The sequence below is a fragment of the Nerophis ophidion genome, linkage group LG14, assembly GCF_033978795.1.
Source record: "Nerophis ophidion isolate RoL-2023_Sa linkage group LG14, RoL_Noph_v1.0, whole genome shotgun sequence".
NCBI lineage: Eukaryota > Metazoa > Chordata > Actinopteri > Syngnathiformes > Syngnathidae > Nerophis > Nerophis ophidion.
In genome coordinates, this window is record NC_084624.1 from 17271345 (window position 1) to 17293141 (window position 21797).

Here is a 21797-nt window from a genome sequence, read left to right on the forward strand (position 1 = left end):
GCATGTTTGAGCTGGAGGGGGCGTGGCCTCCAACTCCATCTGAATTTCGGGAGATTTTTGGGAGAAATTTTCTTCCGGGAGGTTTTCGGGAGGGGCGCTGAATTTCGGGAGTCTCCCGAAAAATCCAGGGGGGTTGGCAAGTACGCCTTCTACCAACCTCGTCATGTCCGTTGTGTCCTTGAGCAAGACACTTCACCCTTGTTCCTGACGGATTGTGGTTAGGGACTAACTCCCGCTATCAGTGTGTGAATGTATGTGTGAATGGGTGAATGGTGAAATAGTGTCAAAGCACTTTGAGTACCCTGAAGGTAGAAAAGCGCTATAACTCATTTACAATTTAATAGCGATACTGTCCTTGGTATCGATGTTGTCGATATTGTATTGATCCGCCCACTCCTATGCCTTTACAGGCAATGACGTCACAACAAATATGGTTGCTTCCACGGTCGCAACGCTGGATTGGTAGAATCAGAGTTTAAAATTAAACGTGCGCGTTTTGTTTGGCGTTAACTGGCAAAAATGAAGCACTTCTGTGGGCGAGCTAACCCGACCACTGGAGCTTTGGAGTGGGTGGAGGAGAGCGAAGAGTACGACTATCACCAGGAGATAGCCAGGTAGCATCCAGCTAGCTGCTAGCATCACAACATCGAGCACACACACACAACTTCCAAACTTGACGAACAAAGACGGAAAAATAGTACTAGAATACTTCATATGTTGTGTTTTCACTGCAATGAAACGAGTCTGTGCCTTAAAACAAAATTCATGTTCAACTTACATTCCATTCATAAATCGAGATGATTGTCACCAAGGGTTGCCAGATACCGGTCTATAAAGTACATCATATACAACGATACCGTCTTTTAACATAAACAACGATACCGTCTTTTAAACGTCTCCTTTGAGAAGAACAACGCAGGACAGAAGAGCCATCAAATCAGTTTTTAATTGATTAACAGTGGTTCTTAACCTTGTTGGAGGTGGCGAACCCCACCAGTTTCATATACGGATTAACCTAACCCTTCTTTAGTCAAAAATGATATATACCGTATTTCCTTGAATTGCCGCCAGGGCGCTAATTAATTTAAAACCCTCTTCTCACTCCTGCGCTTACCAAAGGCCTGCGGTAAAAGTAAGCATGTGCTAATTATTTTAAAACCTCTTCTCACTCCGGCACTTACCAAAGGCATGCAGTAAAAAATTGAGTGTGATGTAAGCTTGGACCTTAAATCCTACTGAATTACTCTTAATCTTCTTCCCTTTATGCGATTTCAAATTACCGGTATTGAAATCAGCCTCCTCCATTTTGAAAATGATGACAGGGGAAGTGTCACTCGTGACGTCACGAGTTTGACCAGGCAGTAATATTAAGCATGCGCTAATTATTTTGGGAAGCGAGTTTGACCCGGCAGTAATTCTATATGCCCTGCGGCAATTCAAGGAAATACGGTATATATATTTTTTCAAATTCAAGACAAAGTTATATGTTTTTGGTAACACTTTAGTATGGAGAACATATTCTAAGTAACAAAGACTTAAAGGCCTACTGAAATGAGATTTTCTTATTTAAACGGGAATAGCAGGTCCACTCTATGTGTCATACTTGATCATTTCGCGATATTGACATTTTTTTGCTGAAAGGATTTAGTAGAGGACATCGACGATAAAGTTAGCAACTTTTGGTGCTGATAAAAAAAAGCCTTGCCTGTACCGGAAGTCACAGACGATGACGTCACAAGGGTGAGGGCTCTTCACATCCTCACATTGTTTATAATGGGAGCCTCCAGCAGCAAGAGCTATTCGGACCGAGAAAACGACAATTTCCTCATTAATTTGAGCGAGGATGAAAGATTTGTGGATGATGATATTGATAAAGAAAAACTAGAAAAAAAAAATAATAAAGTTAAAAAAAATCCATTGGGATGGATTCAGATGTTTTTAGACACATTTACTAGGATAATTCTGGGAAATCCCTTATCTTTCTATTGTGTTGCTAGTGTTTTAGTGAGATTAAATAGTACCTGATAGTCGGAGGGGTGTGTCCACGGGTGTCTTGAGGCCAGTGGAAGGCGCAAACTCCACAGAGCTCCGGTAAGAGGCGACTTTTTACCACAATTTTCTCACCGAAACCTGCCGGTTGACAAGTGGTCGGGATCCATGTTCGCTTGACCGCTCTGATCCATAGTAAAGCTTCACCTCCGGGGATTTTAAACAAGGAATCACCGTGTGTTTGTGTGGCTAAAGGCTAAAACTTCCCACCTCCATCTTTCTAATTTGACTTCTCCATTATTAATTGAACAAACTGCAAAAGATTCAGCAACACAGATGTCCAGAATAGTGTTGAATTGCGCGATGAAAAGAGACGACTTTTAGCCGCAAATGGTGCTGCGCTAATATTTCCTGACAGTCCGTGACGTCACGCGCACACGTCATCATTCCGCGACGTTTTCGACACGAAACTCCGCGGGTAATTTAAAATTGCAATTTAGTAAACTAAAAAGGCCGTATTGGCATGTGTTGCAATGTTAATATTTCATCATTGATATGTAAACTATCAGACTGTGCGGTCGGTAGTAGTGGGTTTCAGTAGGCCTTTAATTTAGACTTATTTGGTTAGGGTTAGGGCCAGGGTTAGAGGGTTAGGGTTATAATATATATATATCTCAATATATCTCGGACCTCATCCAAATTTACATCCCTGCGCGCGCTCTGAGGTCCGAAAGCCAGCTCCAGCTCGTGGTGCCCAAGACCAGAATTAAGACCAGGGGAGACAGGGCCTTCTCTGTGGTCGGCCCTAAGCTCTGGAACACTCTGCCGCTCCATGTTCAAACTGCTTCCACAGTGGAGTGTTTTAAGTCTCGTCTTAAGACCCACTTTTATTCTTTGGCTTTTAACACTACGTGAGTTGTGTGGTCCACTGTTGTCCTCTGTGTTTTTTATACACTTTGATTTTTATTTTACTGTTTTAATTGATTTTACCCTTTAAAATAGTTTTTAATCATATTTGTTTTTATATTGTTTTTATTGGTTTTATTTTTATTCATTTTTTGTTTTATTCAGTCATTGGTGGAGCATAATATTGTTTTTAACATGGCTGTGGAGCACTTTGGAAACGTTATTGTTGTTTAAATGTGCTATATAAATAAAGTGGATTGGATTGGATTGATAATTAGGCCATGCTCAATAAGGCATTAATAAGTACTTAATAATGACTAGTTAAGAGCCAATATGTTACTAATTTGCATGTTGGCAAACAACAAATTAATGGTGAATATGTTCACCTTACTAAAGTGTTACCATGTTGTTTTTACTGGTGCAATAAATGAACCGTGCATGAACATCAACTTGTTCAAACAACAAAACCAACACAGTGCATAAACTCTCAACAAATTACACACCTGCAAATCAGTGTGACTTCTGTTGTTGCCGTACCCATAATACGCCGATAGGGAGAAGTTTTTATTTACACGATGAGTCGGGTGTGTGTTGACCTCCACCAAACCCCTAAGCCCGACTCACCGAACCCCTAGGGTTCCATCGAACCCAGGTTAAGAACCACTGCTCTAAGGGAATAACCAATATCTCTGATATTCAAAGGGAGCAGCGTTGCCAAATGTGAAATGAAAACAAAACCGAAATTTTCATATTTTGCATTTATCTGACATACCCGATTATAAATTAATCAGGATTATCTGCTGCAGCCAAACAAAACAGACCATGTATCATATGTCTTTTAATGCAGTTTTACATTGAAATAAACTAACAGTAGGGCTGGGCGGAATAGACTTAGACCTAGACAAACTTTAATGATCCACAAGAGAAATTGTTCCGCTCAGTTACAATGATGGAAAGTGTAAGGATAGAAAGGTCAATGTAGGTATAAATAGACTAAAATAGCGATATAACATATATACATAATATTTACATAATATGTGTACAAATATTTTATATACTGATATATTATATTATGTCTATATTATATATTCACGGTGGCAGAGGGGTTAGTGCGTCTGCCTCACAATACGAAGGTCCTGCAGTCTTGGGTTCAATACCAGGCTCGGGATCTTTCTGTGTGGAGTTTGCATGTTCTCCCCGTGAATGCGTGGGTTCCCTCCGGGTACTCCGGCTTCCTCCCACTTCCAAAGACATGCACCTGGGGATAGGTTGATTGGCAACACTAAATTGGCCCTAGAGTGTGAATGTGAGTGTGAAAGTTGTCTGTCTATCTGTGTTGGCCTTGCGATGAGGTGGCGACTTGTCCAGGGTGTACCCCGCCTTCCGCCCGATTGTAGCTGAGATAGGCGCCAGCGCCCCCCGCGACCCCGAAAGGGAATAAGCGGTAGAAAAATGGATGAATGGATATATATTCAATATATAACAATTACCATGAATTGATTTACATGGAGGGCAGCACGGTGGAAGAGGGGTTAGTGCGTCTGCCTCACAATACGAAGGTCCTGAGTTGCCCTGTGTTCAATCCCGGGCTCTGGATCTTTCTGTGTGGAGTTTGCATGTTCTCCCCGTGACTGCGTGTGTTCCCTCCGGGTACTCCGACTTCCTCCCACCGCCAAATACATGCACCTGGGGGTAGGTTGATTGACAACACTTAATTGGCCCTAGTGTGTGATTGTGAGTGTGAATGTTGTCTATCTGTGTTGGCCCTGGCGACTTGTTCCGGGTGTACCCCGCCTTCCGCCCGAATGCAGCTGAGATAGGCTCCAGTGACCCCGAACGGGACAAGTGGTAGAAAATTGATGGATGGATGGATGGATTTCCGTGTACCTGATACCTGAATAAAAACTTTTTAGTTTTTATTCTTATTGTAATATTTCTCTATTTTGTTTCCATTTAAACCCCCATTATTTACTTTTTACTTTTATTTAAATTGATCTCAACTCTGTACACTGCTGCTGGAATTTTAATTTTCCTGAAGGAACTCTCCTGAAGGAATCAATAAAGTACTATCTATCTATCTATCTATCTATCTATCCATCCATCCATCCATCCATCCATCCATCCATCCATCCATCCATCCATCCATCCATCCATCCATCCATCCATCCATCCATCCATCCATCCATCCATCCATCCATCCATCCATCCATCCATCCATCCATCCATCCATCCATCCATCCATCCATCCATCCATCCATCCATCTATCCATCTATCCATCTATCCATCTATCCATCTATCCATCTATCTATCTATCTATCTATCTATCTATCTATCTATCTATCTATCTATCTATCTATCTATCTATCTATCTATCTATCTATCTATCTATCCATCTCTCCCTCCCTCCCTCCCTCCCTCCCTCCATCCATCCATCCATCCATCTATCTATCTATCTGATTGATTGATTGATTGAAACTTTTATTAGTAGATTGCACAGTTCAGTACATATTCCGTACAATTGACCACTAAATAGTAATACCTGAATACGTTTTTCAACTTGTTTAAGTCGGGCTTAAACAAGTTGAAAAACTTGAGTGTTACCATTTAGTGGTCAATTGTACGGAATATGTACTGTACTGTGCAATCTACTAATAAAAGTTTCAATCAATCAATCGCTCTATCAATCAAAACCATGTACAATATCACTGTATATGTGATAGCTGCAGCAAAAAATAGAGCGTAAATCCAGCAGAAAATAGAAAATAGACATTAAAATCAAAGAGAAGTAGCTAACATAGAAGGTGTCAGGTAATAGACAGATATAATCTATTGCTGTATGGCGAGTGATTATACAGCTGAATGGAATGCGGAATGAAGGAGTTCTTGAATACTGAAGGAGCCTGTTAGAGTATGAACTCTGCTGTCCCTCAATTGTCTGATGGAGTGGGTGGGCAGGATTGTCCTTGATGGCCAGCAGTTTGTCCAGTGTCCTCCTGTCCCACACAAAACGCCTCCAACTGCTTGCCAATAGTTTGGCCTTTTATTAATATCTCAGTATTTTTAGGCCATGTCACGATACACGATATATATCTCGATATTTTGCCTTAGTCTTGAATGAACACTTGATGCATATAATCACAGCTACGATGATTCTATGTGTCTACATTAAAACATTCTTCTTCATACTGCATTGATATATGCTCATTTTAAACTTTCATGCAGAGAGGGAACTAACAACTAAGTCAATTTACCAAAACTGTATTTATTAAACAGTTATCAGGCAGGGGCACAAACATTCATGTAAATTCCAAAAGAGATGGTGCAAGATTGTCAGAGACATTTTTAAAAAAGCTATCAGTGCACTTTTGTGCATGTCACTAAGATGACATATCAAAACAACACTAAATTAAAGTGCACTTTTTGTACAGAACGCCACTACAATAGTTTAAAACATAATAAGTGCACTTTTGTGCATGATGTCACACAATATTTTTCAATAAGTGTCAAATGAAAATGAGCTGCACAATAGGAAATCAAAACAGTGTATGTCATTCGGTATGTGGTAGGTTACTGCGGACGTTATCTCCTTATGTTTTAGACTATTTTTTTTATACAGTGTACATGTGGAAATGGTTGCTTGGGCATTTTGTTGGCTGAGGCACCGGCTGGAGATGTTGACATGCAGAGTTTCAAGCACTCTTAATTTCTCTAGCGGGTGACTTTTCAACTCGTGCTACAAATTAGCAGTGCTGCTACTTTTTGTAGCAACGCTTTTGCCACATAATTGTAAAAGATCTGCCCACTTGAAGCCAAACCACCGCCAGACGATGTGCTGTTTTTCTTGTGAATTAATTCTTACTTCATTTGTTACCAGATTCGCCCACAGCTAAAAGCAACTGCGTGAGGAGGTATACTCCAGTATCACGATATAGTCATTTTCTATATCGCACAGAGACAAACCTGCAATATATCGAGTATATTGATATATCGCCCAGCCATAACGAATAGGACTACTGGAAAAAAGTAAATAGTTTTTCACAATTCTCACAGGTGAAGCTGCCCCGTGATGCACAACAGGGCATTTTACAAAGCGAAAAACTAACAAAGAAGCACCTCAAACACATAGGATCAGCTCAAAATTGGTAGCAGTCATGGCCCCCTTTAGTCACGTATGGGCCTTTTGATCAATCATGGAGGCGATCATCTGAAACCGAGTTGTCCACACTCTTTAAACACAACTCTGGTGTAGAGTGATCTCCTGGATTGCACACACCAAATGTTGGTTGCTTTTGCTCGTGCAGAGGGGGAAATTATTGCACGAATCCATTCATCCATTTCCTACCACTCACGATACAATAGAGTTCGATATTTTTTAGCTTCTCTTATATAATTTTTGTTTTCACATGTGTGTGTTTTTAGTTTTGTTGTCAACGTTGTTACATTTTCATATTTATATTTTGTTTATTTATTTACACACTTAGGGAGGGTAGGAGTGGAATTAGAGCCAGTGATCAAAAATGAAAGGCCAAATCATTTAATGATCTTAAAAATGGTCACATAAAAAGTATCAATATCAGCAGTGTATATGTATTATTTAGTGTTTACTTGCTATTGAGTAACCAATTAAAGAAATGTTAGTATTACGCACCCTTAAGAAATATGTTAACAATCGTTTTGAGTGGAGAGTGCAAACGCTTGTATTGTTTCTGGCTGCAATTTTCACACAATCAACTGATGCAAATGTTGAAAAGCCATGTTTGTTTTCAGGTCATGTTATGCGGATATGCTGCATGATCACGACAGGGTAAGTGTTGTGAAATAAGAATTGATGAACATTTCACTGGGACAATGTGTTTGTTTTGCATGCCTTTTTTTTTCTTATGTTGAAAACCAAAACTTCTTTCATGTTTTTTTTTACATGACAATTCTGTAACCATATACAAGTGGATGTATTGGGGCTGTCACGATACCAGAGTTTTTGTAGTCGATACTGTACTAATACTTTTCTAATTTTCACGATTCTCGATACTTACGCGATACCATGATGACATTTTTGAAAATAATGAGCCCATATACTTCTACATGCAGTAATTTATTGAAACGTGTCAAATATTTAAGATCACTGTGCTTCAACATCTTATTGCAGTCTCAGCTGCCAAAACATTTAAAAAAGCCTGTTCTATAACCTTCCAGTTAATTAATTTAACACACCGCAATTTATCGCCATTATATATGTTAAGTTCTAAACAGCCTTTCTTTAAATTCAACAAAATTATTTAACATTGTTTCTCTTGACTAAGTTCAAATGTGTAAGCGATAACAATGTTTTGTTTTGGTTTTGTCTGGTGAACTTGCCATTGAAATTAACATTACCCAAATGATTGTGGCCTCCTCACCACTAACCACATATGTGTGCCTGCAGAATGAAAAGTACTACCGGGGCATCCGGGCAGCTGTGACCCGAGTCCAGGCTCAAGGAAAGAAGGTCATCGTCCTGGACATCGGAACAGGAACCGGGTTATTATCCATGATGGCTGTTACTGCTGGAGCTGACTTCTGCTATGCTGTGGAGGTGATTGTCCTTTTCTTTTTTCATAGAACTACAGCACTTATGGCATATTCAAATATGAAAGTCTTTATTTTAGATGTGGTATTCTGACATGTAATAATTAATTGCCATGAAAACACCACATCACTGTGCCATTGAGGTCTATATATGTATATATATATATACATACATAGTATATGTAATGTGTATAAATATATATATATATATATACACACACACACACACACACACACACTATATATATAAATAAATATATATATATATATATAGTGTGTGTGTATATATATATATTTATACACATTACATATACTCTGTATGTATACACAATGTATATGTTTGTCTGTGTATATATATATATATCCATACTCGGGATGTAACGGTAAACAGTGTAATGATGAACCACGGTAAAATTCCAGACGGTTAGTAATACTGTTTTATATTTTTAATTACAGAAAAGCTGTTGTTTTTTAATGCATTTTAGGCAACGCTGCTTACTTCCTGAAAACTAAAGCAAGCCGTTCGTCTCGAGACAACATGGCGGTGACTACACAGACTTTACTTTGAAAATGTTTCCTCTGAGTAAATGGAGCCGATCATTTCGTTTCACTTTATTCCACTCGGTTCTACTTCCGTGGAGTCTCAGTGTGCTTTTAAGAGCGCAATGCTGTTGGAGGAGAAAAATATTTGATGTTGCGGTTTCATTTTGAAAATGCAACTCGTGTCCTTCAGTCAGCTGCTGGGACTGAGAGTGACCATGCAAGCAGGTGATGTGTTGTGAACGTTGCCACAACTTGTTTATAAAGTCTTTAGTTTGACTGGGATGCTCACTAATTTAACTGCTAACTTTTATAATGTTCCAATAACATCAATACTAGCTCAAATGTTTTGTCATTTCATCGAATTAAACGCAGGCTGAGTTGTCAGTGAGGCACAAAGATTGTGTATAAGAGGTGTGAAGTATCACTCATTTTTTTTAACGCTAGCCGAACTGTTGCACTGAAGTACATGGTTGTTGGAGAAGACCAAAGCTTGTTTATTAGACTTTAACTTTATTAGCCAACTTTATTATTTATCATTCCTGCTTTTTGTGTTAGCCAAACTCTTGCACTGAATTACATGGTTGTTGGAGAAGAACAAAGCTTGTTTATTTGACTTTAACTTTATTAGACAACTTTATTATTTGTGTTTTATATTGATATCAAAAAGTGCAGTTGTGATCACAATTATTCAACCCCCACACAATTTTGGTGTTTTAGCAAGTTGGACATTTATTCCGTATTTTGTTTATAGTCTTATCAAATAAAGATGCATTAAATAGACAAATGCAACTTGAATTACAACATTATATTTTGTAACATACCAAACAGTGTCATTTGTCTTAGTATCTCATTGACAAAATTATTCAACCCCTTGAAGATCATAACTCTTAAGAACAGAATTTGAATAAGGTCTTTTCAATCAGGTGTTGAAAACACCTGTAGATGTGATTAGAACCATAACCAGCAACAATTAAACTGATTGAAAAAGACTGACGCTCAGCTTCTTGTAGATGGTCAATGGTGTATTTGCAACATGGTGAAGTCCAGGGAGTTGTCAAAGAAGTCAAGAGAGGAGGTAATTTCTCTTCATAAGAAAGGATATGGATATAAGAAAATAGCAAAGACATTACACATTCCAATAGACACAGTTGAGAGCATAATTCGCAAGTTTAAAGCTAAAGGCACAGTGGAAACACTACCTGGGCGTGGTAGAAAGAGGATGCTGTGTGCAACTGCTGTCCGGTATTTGAAGCATACAGTGGTGAAAAACCCCCGGGTAACAGCTGAAGAACTACAATGGGACATTGCAGAGGGGGGAACGCAGGTTTCGTCCCAGACAATAAGGCGTGCACTACAAGATGAAGGCCTCAATGCCAGAACTCCCAGGCGCACCCCACTTCTGACTACCAGGCACAAGAAAAATAGACTCCAGTATGCCAAAAATCATCTGGACAAACCCCAAAGGTTTTGGGAAACTGTTCTATGGAGTGATGAGACAAAACTGGAACTCTTTGGGCCTATTACTCAACGTTATGTCTGGAGGAGAAAAAATGAAGCTTACAAAGAGAAGAACACCTTGCCTACTGTTAAGCATGGTGGGGGGTCAATCATGCTCTGGGGCTGTTTCTCTGCCTCAAGTACCGGAAATCTCCAGCGCGTTGAAGGCATTATGAATTCTATTTCCTACCAGGCTATATTAGCTGCAAATGTCATGAAGTCAGTGACGAAGCTGAGGCTTGGGAGACGTTGGACCTTCCAACAGGACAAGGATCCCAAGCATACCTCCAAATCAACATCAGAGTGGTTGCAGAAGAAGGGCTGGAAGACTCTGGAGTGGCCTTCACAGTCGCCAGACCTAAATCCTATAGAAAACCTGTGGTGGGACTTGAAGAAGGCAGTTGCAGCACGCAAGCCCAAGAATATGAATGAACTGGAGGCCTTTGCCCAAGAGGAATGGGCTAAAATACCTGTAGATGGTTGCAAGAAGCTTGTGTCCGGTTATGTATCACGTTTGAAGGATGTCATTACTGCCAAAGGGTGTTCTACTAAGTACTAAAGATGTAACTAGGGGGTTGAATCATTTTGTCAATGAGATATTAAGAAAAATGTCCTTTTTGGGTATTTTGTAAAATACAGTGTTACAATTTAAGTTGCATTTGTCTATTTGACACATCTTTATTTGATATGACTATAAACAAAATACAGAATAAATGTTTAACTTGCTAAAACATCAAAAGTGGGTGGGGGTTGAATAATATTGATCACAACTGTAAAAAATTTTTTGACATTTCTTGTTTTTTTTTCATTCCACAAAGTATTTACTTTAATAACCATTCATGTGAAATAGCATTTTGTTAAAATTGTATGCGGTATAAATTAATACCTATATGACATATTTCTCTGCGATGAGGTGGCGACTTGTCCAGGGTGTACCCCGCCTTCCGCCTGATTGTAGCTGAGATAGGCGCCAGCGCCCCCCGCGACCCCATAAGGGAATAAGCGGTAGGAAATGGATGGATGGATGACATATTTCTGCTCAAACTCTCAATGGACCTCTCCCGATACAGCATATACATGTACAGACATTAGTACTTTATGTATGTACATTACTTAAAAAAATACCTCTCTATCAAAATATGAAAGAAAAGAGATAAAGGCATCAAAAAGCTGACACGATACTATTAATGAACAATAACAATTTTATTTTTATTTCAAATATATAGTAAATGTTTATCTAGAGCATTTTTATAGGATATTACACATTGCGTGATGGTGTCGCGTTCACACCAAAACACTGTTTTGCCGAACATAATGAATAATCATGATTAATAATCATGATTTCAATATTGATAAAAATAATGGTAAATATTTTTTTGCCCATAATCGTGCAGTCTTGTGTATGACTAGACCTCATATATGAACACTATTTTCATTTATATAGACAAAAAGTGCTGTTACGTCTTATGTCCATAAGGTGCCATCTTGCAAAATGTTCACATTTATTTTTGTGTATTTAAAGTATTATTCTTTTTCTACTATATTACTTTGTTTATAATGCTTGTGTTTCTTTCATATGCACATTCAACTTTCTACTTGTGATGTGTATTTTTAAATAATGTGTCGCTTATGCTTAAAATGATCAAAATACGTAAATATTAAATTTTATTATAAATATGCCTGTTACTACATACATACAGAGGTGTTTGGATGTTCTTTTGAATGCTAATTGTCAGGGAGGATTGTCGTGATCTTAAAATCTGCAGACGATCGAAGGGGATGCGTGTAGGTGAGCAAGGTATTTAATAAAAGAACACACAAAAGGCGAGAGCTAAGAAGTGCTCTGAAAGCATGGAGAAAGTTATGCACCGGAAAAAAAATACACTGGACAGGCTTTAATGAAAACAAAACAGAATGCTGGAACATAGCAAAAACACTTATGAAGAATGTGGAGCAGACGGCGTCCACAAAGTACGTCCATAAAAGAGGTCTGCATAGAAAGAATAATCAGCAATCGCCCCAAAAATGGATGGTGGCTCAGACTCTACTAAACTGACCTAATTGCTAACAGAAAGCAGGTGAATCGATCAATGCTTACAGAAAGATGTGAAGCGGTTACGGAAAAACACAAACACAACAGGAAGTGCCACCAAAATCAGAGCACAGGACAGGAACTAAAACAGTATACACAGGAGAACACTAACAATCTCAAAGTAAGGCACGGCTGGTTATAGACATTTAAAGGCAGAATAGAGCGACTCCCATAGGCTGTATTGTAAGCGGACTTTTAATCGCATTAAAAAATATACATTTGTTTTGTTTTTTATATTGATTGCGAACGATACGCAAAATTCTAAAAAACTGCATTGTAATGCAGCACCCCCCGCGATCCCGAAAGATGGATGGACGGCATTTTTAAATATAAAATATAAAAATCGTATCTCAATTTTGGAAAGAAAAATTGCAATTACTTTTTTTCCTCTCAAAAATGCACATATCATTACTAAAGGGGCTGTTTGCAACATTTACACAGATGCCAAGAGGGCGCTAACTTCCCAATGTAGTATTTTACAAATATATCCCGCCCTTTAAAGGCTTTTGGAACGTTATGACTTACACTACGTGCATGCGCATTAGCTTTGGGTGTCGTTAGCTAATCACAGCGATTTGGATTGCTACCGTTGCCTGTCATTGAATGTATATTCTATCCTAACAACATCACTGCAAATTGTTAGTTGCTTCTCTTGAACTGATTTTGTATGTCTGCATGCGCTCCTTGCGACGAGACAGGGTTAGTGACCGTCCTTAAACATCAATTGTTTTATTCGGGCCGGTAAATTTTTGTTATTTAACAAACTTGGTAATTGTGAAATATTTAGACAATTGTATTTTTTGTTTTAATACATTTGCAAACATTAATGTAAACAAATTATGTTGAAATCATAGGGAGTTTTTGTGGAGAAAATAATCTATTGGAATCAGACAGTAACATACAATGTTCAAATGTGGAAGAAGTGAAGCGCTGTGAATACATTGCAGATGCACCATTTATAAGAGAATATTACATATTTGTGTCTGTATATACTCATTGTAAAAGTGTCATTCATTTAAATCATTTCATCTTTTAAGTCATCCAATCAAACTTCATGTCTGATACAAATATTTGTTTAAAAACATTTACAGCAAGTTTTGTTTGTGTTCTGCTAATGACTGCACTTTTTTCTGGCCGCAGGTGTTTAAGCCAATGGCCGACGCCGCCCGCTGCATCGTGGAGAAGAATGGCTTCACTGACAAGATCAAGATTATCAACAAACACTCCACCGATGTCACTGTTGGACCAGGTTGGCAGTACATTTAAACACTCATAGAAATTTTTACTTTGTTTTCCAGCTGCAGAAAATCTGCATATTATTATATTATGATTACTATTAGTTTACCTCAGATAAAACTTAATCCGAGTACAGTAGTACATAATTTTTTATTAAAAATGTGTTCATAAAGGTTAGACAAAAAACAAATACAATTTGAATGTAAATCCAATTGATCTTTTGAAGACAGCCAGAAATATGAAGAAAAAACAATTTTTAGAGAAAATAATCACCGTTTTACGTGCAGAAAAAAAAAGAAATATATTTAAATGAAGAATAAAATGTATATATGATCATTTAACATCACTTTTATCTTTATTATACACTCTTGTTGGCGAAGACTACAAGTTCTCTCTTATATATTAAAAAAAATGGTTCTCAGCTTCTTTATCAAAGTGTTGCCAATCTAACTTTTTTTTGACAGGCTCCACATTGATTAATTGATTGATTGATATATTTTTATTTCAAATATGCAAAAAAAAAACAAGAGCAAGCATGATCCAATACAGTGCTATAGCCTTAACGGCTATTATAACAAAATTAAAACAGTGGAGAATAAAAAAAACAAAAAGAAATGAGCATTCAACTTTTTTTTCTTTTTTTAACATATTTTAAAAGGAGTGAGAAGAAGTATACACTTATTTAATCCCACCCCTTTTCTTTAAATCATAAATTACTCTGAGCTCGAACTTCCTTGTTCACTCTATGTACAAACTTAATGAACTTGTATATACATAAATGATAAATATATACATACATATGCACACTACACACATACATAGCCACACAAGTGCTCATGGAAATAGTATCATGAAAAAAACAGCAGTACCAGTGCCTCAATGACAGGGTTGGCGTTCCGTGCTATTATTTTGTCACATCGGTTTTCTGTTTAGTGTTGAATGCATTTCTTGTGCTGATGTTTGTGGAGGGAGGGTACAGTGTGTAGCTGTTTGTAATCGCTAATCAAAAGGGTTTAAACACACAGCCTCATTACTTTACCATTCTTAATACAACCCATATGAGTGTCTCAATCCACTATTGTTATCAGTCCGATATCAGCTAAAAACAGGTATGGGTTATTCGAGGGCTGGACAAATAATCCAAATTTGGTTACGATTTTGATTATGGCTTACAAACATTATGAAATACCTCAATGCACACAAGGACCGAGTGGAAGTTCCAGAAATCGTCCTTGAGCCCTGTCATGGCCATTTATTCAAGCAGATGATGAAAGAAACCTCTAAGCATATAATGTTAAGGAGGATGTGAAATACCTTTACCTGGGGACACCAAAATACATGAAGACATTACCATAAACCATGAGGGACAAATGGAGATGTCATTTCTGCGTCCTGCAGGAGGATCACAAGAGGAGAGCAATGTTCAATGACATTGCACATTATGTAAAAAAAAAAAAAAGTCTATTCTTACTGACCCCATCTTTGGAAACATACAGACCACATCTACACCCGCTGAAAATATTAACCAACCCAGGACATAGGCCTACTCTGGGATGCAAGGAACGAGCTTCGCCATCACTGTAAACATTCTGGAGACAAAACCTCACCTTGGAAGCATTTCCACTGGATCACAAGCAACAACAAGCACATGTCCTTATCAAGGAGGACATACATTTGAGGTGTGTGCACTGTTTGAAGAGGATTTTCTTGAAGGAGAATGGCTTCTGTTTTGGCTGTGTGTGTCGAGGACACATCAGCAAGGAATGTCGTAAGAGGATCTCCTGTTCAACATGTGTCCGGAAGCATCCATTTTATACGAGGACATCGTAACTAATGCTGATCAGAGTGAAAGGAAGATTGAAACGTCAGTGGACAACACTTTGATGCCAGTTCGGATCAAAGCAAAGGACTGCAGCAAAACCATCTAAAACCATATGACATAAATAAGACTAAACTTACGACTTAATTTGGACCAAAAATACATACAAATTTGCTTTTGAAAACGGGAACCACTGAAGCCACTAAATAGGAAGTGCGATAATGCGAGGGAAGACTGAATGGGGGAAATCGTAACATTTTGAATCGTTATCCAAGATGGAACCTCACTATTCGATTGGATTTAGCTGAATAAAAATGTGTTTGTATCTGATCAATTCCAGGTGAAGATATGGAAATGAAGGCCAATGTTCTCATCACAGAACTATTTGATACAGAGCTGATTGGTGAAGGGGCTCTGCCGAGCTATGAACATGCTCACCAAAACCTTGTTCAGGTCTGTATAATCTTGATTTTCTTTTTGCATACAGTGCATCTGAAAAGTATTCACAGCGCTTCATTTTTCCATCAATTTTTGTCCCCAAAATCCTGCAGATAATACCCCATAACGACAAGCTAAAAGTTTTATTTGAAATGTTTGCAAATTAATTAAACATTTTTAAAAAATCACAGACTTGGCTCAATACTTTGTTGATGTACCTTTTCTTTGCCAGCAATTACAGCCTCAAGTATTTTGGAATACGATACCAGAAGCTTGGCACACCTATCTTTGGGCAGTTTGCCCTTTCCTCTTTTCTGCACCTCTTAAGCTCCATCAGGTTGGATGGGAGGCATTGGTGTTTATGTGATTTTTTTTTTTTTTTTTAACTTTTATTGAATTTAAAAAAAATGAAACAAAAACCTTTCATATTATCTTAATGTGGTACTGTGTGTAGAATTTTAAAGACAGAAATAGATTTATTCCATTTCGGAATCAGGCTGTAATTTAATGAAATGTGGGAAAAGTGAAGCGCTGTGAAGATTTTCTAGATGCACTGTATGTCTGATGCTATGCTTTGCTTGAAAAAACTTTTATCATACAAGCAGCTCAGTAAAAAAATATCACTTCTCAAGACATACAGTATTTACAGCAGCTACTACACAGTCAGCTGACTTTTTCACGGTGATGTAAGTGGAGTTTTAATATCTAAATTGTATCTAAATAAAGTCAGTCACAGAACACATTAAGTGCATATCAAATACAGTCATTAATAGCTAAAATACAATAATTAAATGAAATAATAATATAAAAGAGATAATATTCTTACTTTTTTTTTTCCTGTACTAGTTAGGGCTGCACAAATAATCACATTTTAATCAAAATCACGTTTTGGCTACCACGATTAAATAACGATGATCAACTTCGATATATAAAAAGCTTAATCTGTTGCATATCAAATCAAGCACTTTCACATACTGTACTTTCCTGAGACTCCCGAATTTCAGTGCCCCTCCCGAAAATCTCCCGGGGTAACCATTCTCCCGAATTTGTCCCGATTTCTACCCGAACTACAATATTGGGGGAATGCCTTAAAGAGACTGCCTTTAGCATCCTCTACAACCTGCCGTCACGTCCGCTTTTCGTCCATACAAAGAGCGCCTCGGCACAGTCGCATTATATACACAAGGGAATGCAATACATACTTGATCAAGAGCCATACAGGTCTCACTGAGGGTGGCCGTAAAAACAGCTTTAACACTGTTACAAATATGCGCCACACTGTGAACCCACACCCAACAAGAATGACAAACACATTCCGGGACAACATCTGCACTGTAACACAACATAAACACAACAGAATAAATACCCAAAACCCCTTGCAACACTAACTCTTCCGGGAAGCTACAATATACACCCAAATATATACCACCAAACCCCCCTTCCCCCCCATCTCCCGAATTCAGATATCTCAAGGTTGGCACAAGGGAATGCAATACATACTTGATCAAGAGCCATACAGGTCACACTGTGGGTGGCCGTACAAACAGCTTTAACACTGTTACAAATATGCGCCACACTGTGAACCCACACCCAACAAGAATAACAAACACATTCCGGGACAACATCTGCACTGTAACACAACATAAACACAACAGAATAAATACCCAAAACCCCTTGCAACACTAACTCTTCCGGGAAGCTACAATATACACCCAAATATATACCACCAAACCCCCTCTTCCCCCCCATCTCCCGAATTCAGATATCTCAAGGTTGGCAAGTATGCGACCGACATCAACAAACTTTTCTTGGGCTCTACAGTCAGTCACTTTGTTTCACTTTGATTTATTTCCGTGGAGTGTAAGGCAACGGGCATCACTATGTGAGTTTAACTAGAATCAGGTGTTTTGGTAAGGTTTTACTAACACAAAAATTAGGTTTTTATTCACAATGACAGTATAACTGTCACACTAAATATATTAATAATGATAATAATAATGGATTAGACTTATATCGCGCTTTTCTATTGTTATATACTCAAAGTGCTCACAGAGAAGTGGGAACCCATCATTCATTCACACCTGGTGGTGGTAAGCTACATCTGTAGCCACAGCTGCCCTGGGGTAGACTGACGGAAGCGAGGCTGCCAGTTTGCGCCTACAGCCCCTCCGACCACCACCAATCATTCATTCATCATTCATTCACCAGTGTGAGCAGCACCGGGGGCAAGGGTGAAGTGTCTTGCCCAAGGACACAACGGCAGCCATTTGGATGTCAATAGGTGGGAAGCGAACCTGCAACCCTCAGGTTTCTGGCACGGCCGCTCTACCCACTACGCCATGCCGCCCCATAAATATGACAGTTGTTTAAACATAACTCTTAAACCACACATGCAAAATGGCTAATTATGCCTGGAGAAATATATATTTGTGAGTTTTACTAGAAAAAAAATGTTATTTGTAAGGTTTGCAAAGACACAAGTTTTTTTTATTTTTACTCAATTTGACAGTATGACTGACTGTCAGTGCAAACTGCACTGCCGTTAATAAATGGCGACAGGTGTGGACACATGCACAACATGCTATGCTTGTCTCTTTGGAGTCACACGAGCAGGACTAACAGCTAGCCGTCGTGCTAAATAGAGTCAGGTTACTTTTTTACTTTGAATGGCAACACTTCTCACCGGTTTTCTGGTGTGACGTGCTCCCCATGTGAGTGCAATCGTTTCACTAAATAACTCTATATTACTTGTATTCCGTCATAAATGATAAATGGGTTGTACTTGTATAGCGCTTTTCTACCTTCAAGGTACTCAAAGCGCTTTGACACTACTTCCACATTTACCCATTCACACACACATTCACACACTGATGGAGGGAGCTGCCATGCAAGGCGCCAACCAGCACCCATCAGGAGCAAGGGTGAAGTGTCTTGCTCAGGACACAACGGACGTGACGAGGTTGGTTCTAGGTGGGATTTGAACCAGTGACCCTCGGGTTGCGCACGGCCACTCTCCCACTGCGCCACGCCGTCCCCATGGAATAAGTCATGTGACTTATTCCCGGAAGTGAAAACGGTGGTCAACCAAACCAAGATGGCTGTTGTACAGCAAGCAGCGTGCAAACTATCTAAGTACAAAAGAGGCTTAAATCTTCCTGCAAATGAAATATATCCCTATGCTTTATCCCAAACAAAATTGAGCGAGTACCAAGGATTATACATCGACTGTGTTCCCAAACATATCAAATTATTGTGCTCCAGATCCCATTCTACTTTAAAAACAGATGGAAACTTGAAAAAGCATAGAAGTCTACAACTTCTTGTCAAGTAATATGGTATCAAGAGTTTCCTGGATGAACTATGCATCGTTTTTGCTCGGTTAAAGTGGCATTTCATGATTTAACTTTGCATCTACTGATGTTTGTTGCTGTTGCCTGCGCCGTTTACGAGTAGCGTATTTTCCCAGTTTTTATCAAAATATAACTAGAGATGTCAAGTGTCAACATTGTGTATGCACTGAAAGCTTCATTTATGATTGTTGCCTTTGGAAAAAGCTTAACTGTTTTAGGTGTTGCTCACATTTGCTTTCTTTTATTTAGCCTCGACAAGTTGGTGCTTTTTGAAACACTCCTCGTAAACATGTGATTAAGAAATACAAATAATATCAAGATAATACTGAAATGGGAAATAATAAAAATATAGAAAATAAACCTTTAACAGTGATCACTGCAAACTCATGCATTCTTCGACTGTGCTCTCTAGGGTTGTACGGTATACCGGTATTAGTATACTATATATTTGGTATATCATATCATACGACATATATATATATATATATATATATATATATATATATATACAGTATATATATATATATATATATATATATATAACCATATTCGGTACTTTACCGCCTCTGAAAAGTACCAGTACGCCACCCCCATCCACGCACCCCCGTCGTCGTCACATCGTGTCATTGCTGGTTTACGAGCAAAGGAGCATGTTCCACAGTGCACAATCACGGTGAAAAGGGAGAACGGACCCATTTTGGCTTAAAAACTAATATCAAAGGTGAAGTTATAACACTGAAACGCCCGCCGGAAGAGGTGCTTTAAAGACATGGCTCGCTAGCTAGCGGCTGAAGTCGAGCCCCAGTCTGCAGTGTTTTAGTTACTTCTAAATCAGTAATCCTTGCTTCCATGTAGACAAATAAAGTAAGTTTCTTACAAGTATCATCCCTGCAGGACGAGGAATAGCTAAACATACTTCACTACACACCGTAGCTCACCGGTGTCAAAAGGTAAACAAATGCCATTAGTGGATCTACACCTAACATCAACTGTAATGATACCAAGTACAGTAGCGTATCTAGTCGATACCACTATGATTACATAGATATTTTTTGGCATCACAACATCTTCTTTCGTTTTTTTAAAATTTATATTATGTTTATAAACTCAGGAAATATTTCCCTGGATACATGAGGACTTTGAATATGACCAATGTATGATCTTGTCACTACTTGGTATTGGATTGATATCCAAATTTGTGGCATCATCCAAAACTAATGTAAAATATCAAAAACAGAAGTTTATAGAATATGTTAAAAGAAAAAGTAAGCAGATATTAACAGTAAATGAAGAGGTAGATTAATAATTAATTTTCTACCACTTTACATTAATAATTTTGACAAAATTATAGAATGATAAATGACACCAGATGTTATTGTCAGCAGCTAAATTAGGAGCCTTTGTTTGCTTACTTACTAATAAAAGACAAGTTGTCTTGTATGTTCAGGCGGTATAGCTCGGTTGGTAGAGCGGCCGTGCCAGCAACTTCAGGGTTGCAGGTTCGATCCCTGCTTCCGACATCCCAGTCACTGCCGTTGCAGTCACCTGCTCCCAGTGCCACCCACACTGGTTTAAATGTAACTTAGATATTGGGTTTCACTATGTAAAGCGCTTTGAGTCACTAGAGAAAAAGCACTATATAAATATAATTCACTTCACTTCACTATTTTATTTAAGGACAAACTTGCAATTAGAAACATATTTGTAATGTACTGTTAGATTTTTTGTTGAAATAAAGCCACTAATGCAATTTTTTTGTGGTCCCCTTTCTTTAGAAAAATACCGAAAATTACTGAAATAATTTTGGTACCGTTACCAAAATGTTGGTATTTTCAATGAAAAATGGTTTGTCTATGTTTTACAAGTATTGTAGATTGAATTACTTCAATATTATCATGTAAGTCAGGGGTCGGGAACCTTTTTGACTGAGAGAGCCATGAAAGCCAAATATTTCAAAATGTATTTCCATGAGAGCCACATAATATTTTTTAACATTGAATACAATTAAATGCATTAATTTTTAAGTAACACCAACATTTTTAGAGTATAATAAGTTTCCTATTCTTTTTAATAACATTGTTATTCCAAAGCTAACCAACAATAAATATAATACTTCTTACCATTAATGCGACATCTTGAGCAGGTGCGGTAGAAAACGGATGGTTGGATTAAAATGCATGAGAATGTTTTATAATTTGAACGTTATTTTTAACACTGTGATTACCAGCGGAATTATTCATTACTTATCGTGTTAAGCATTGTCAGCTAAGATTTATCTGAGAGCCAGATGCAGTCATCAAAAGAGTCACAACTGGCTCTAGAGCCATAGGTTCCCCACCCCTGATGTAAGTGAAACAACAA

General features: G+C 38.2%; 1 protein-coding gene across 2 annotated transcripts in view; it reads left to right on the forward strand.

The window, feature by feature from the left end:
- Positions 1-402: 402 nt before the first annotated feature.
- The window catches only part of prmt7 (protein arginine methyltransferase 7), a 68799-nt gene continuing 47404 nt past the window's right edge, over positions 403-21797 (forward strand). Inside the window, exons 1-5 of one of the 2 annotated variants that reach the window (XM_061919989.1) lie at positions 403-614; positions 7664-7700; positions 8319-8468; positions 13734-13842; positions 15989-16101. In XM_061919989.1, the coding sequence (XP_061775973.1) occupies positions 520-614; positions 7664-7700; positions 8319-8468; positions 13734-13842; positions 15989-16101 (504 nt within the window). In that variant the 5' untranslated portion in view covers positions 403-519. The remainder of the gene's footprint in view (positions 615-7663; positions 7701-8318; positions 8469-13733; positions 13843-15988; positions 16102-21797) is intronic. The other variant, XM_061919990.1, reaches the window with a different exon arrangement.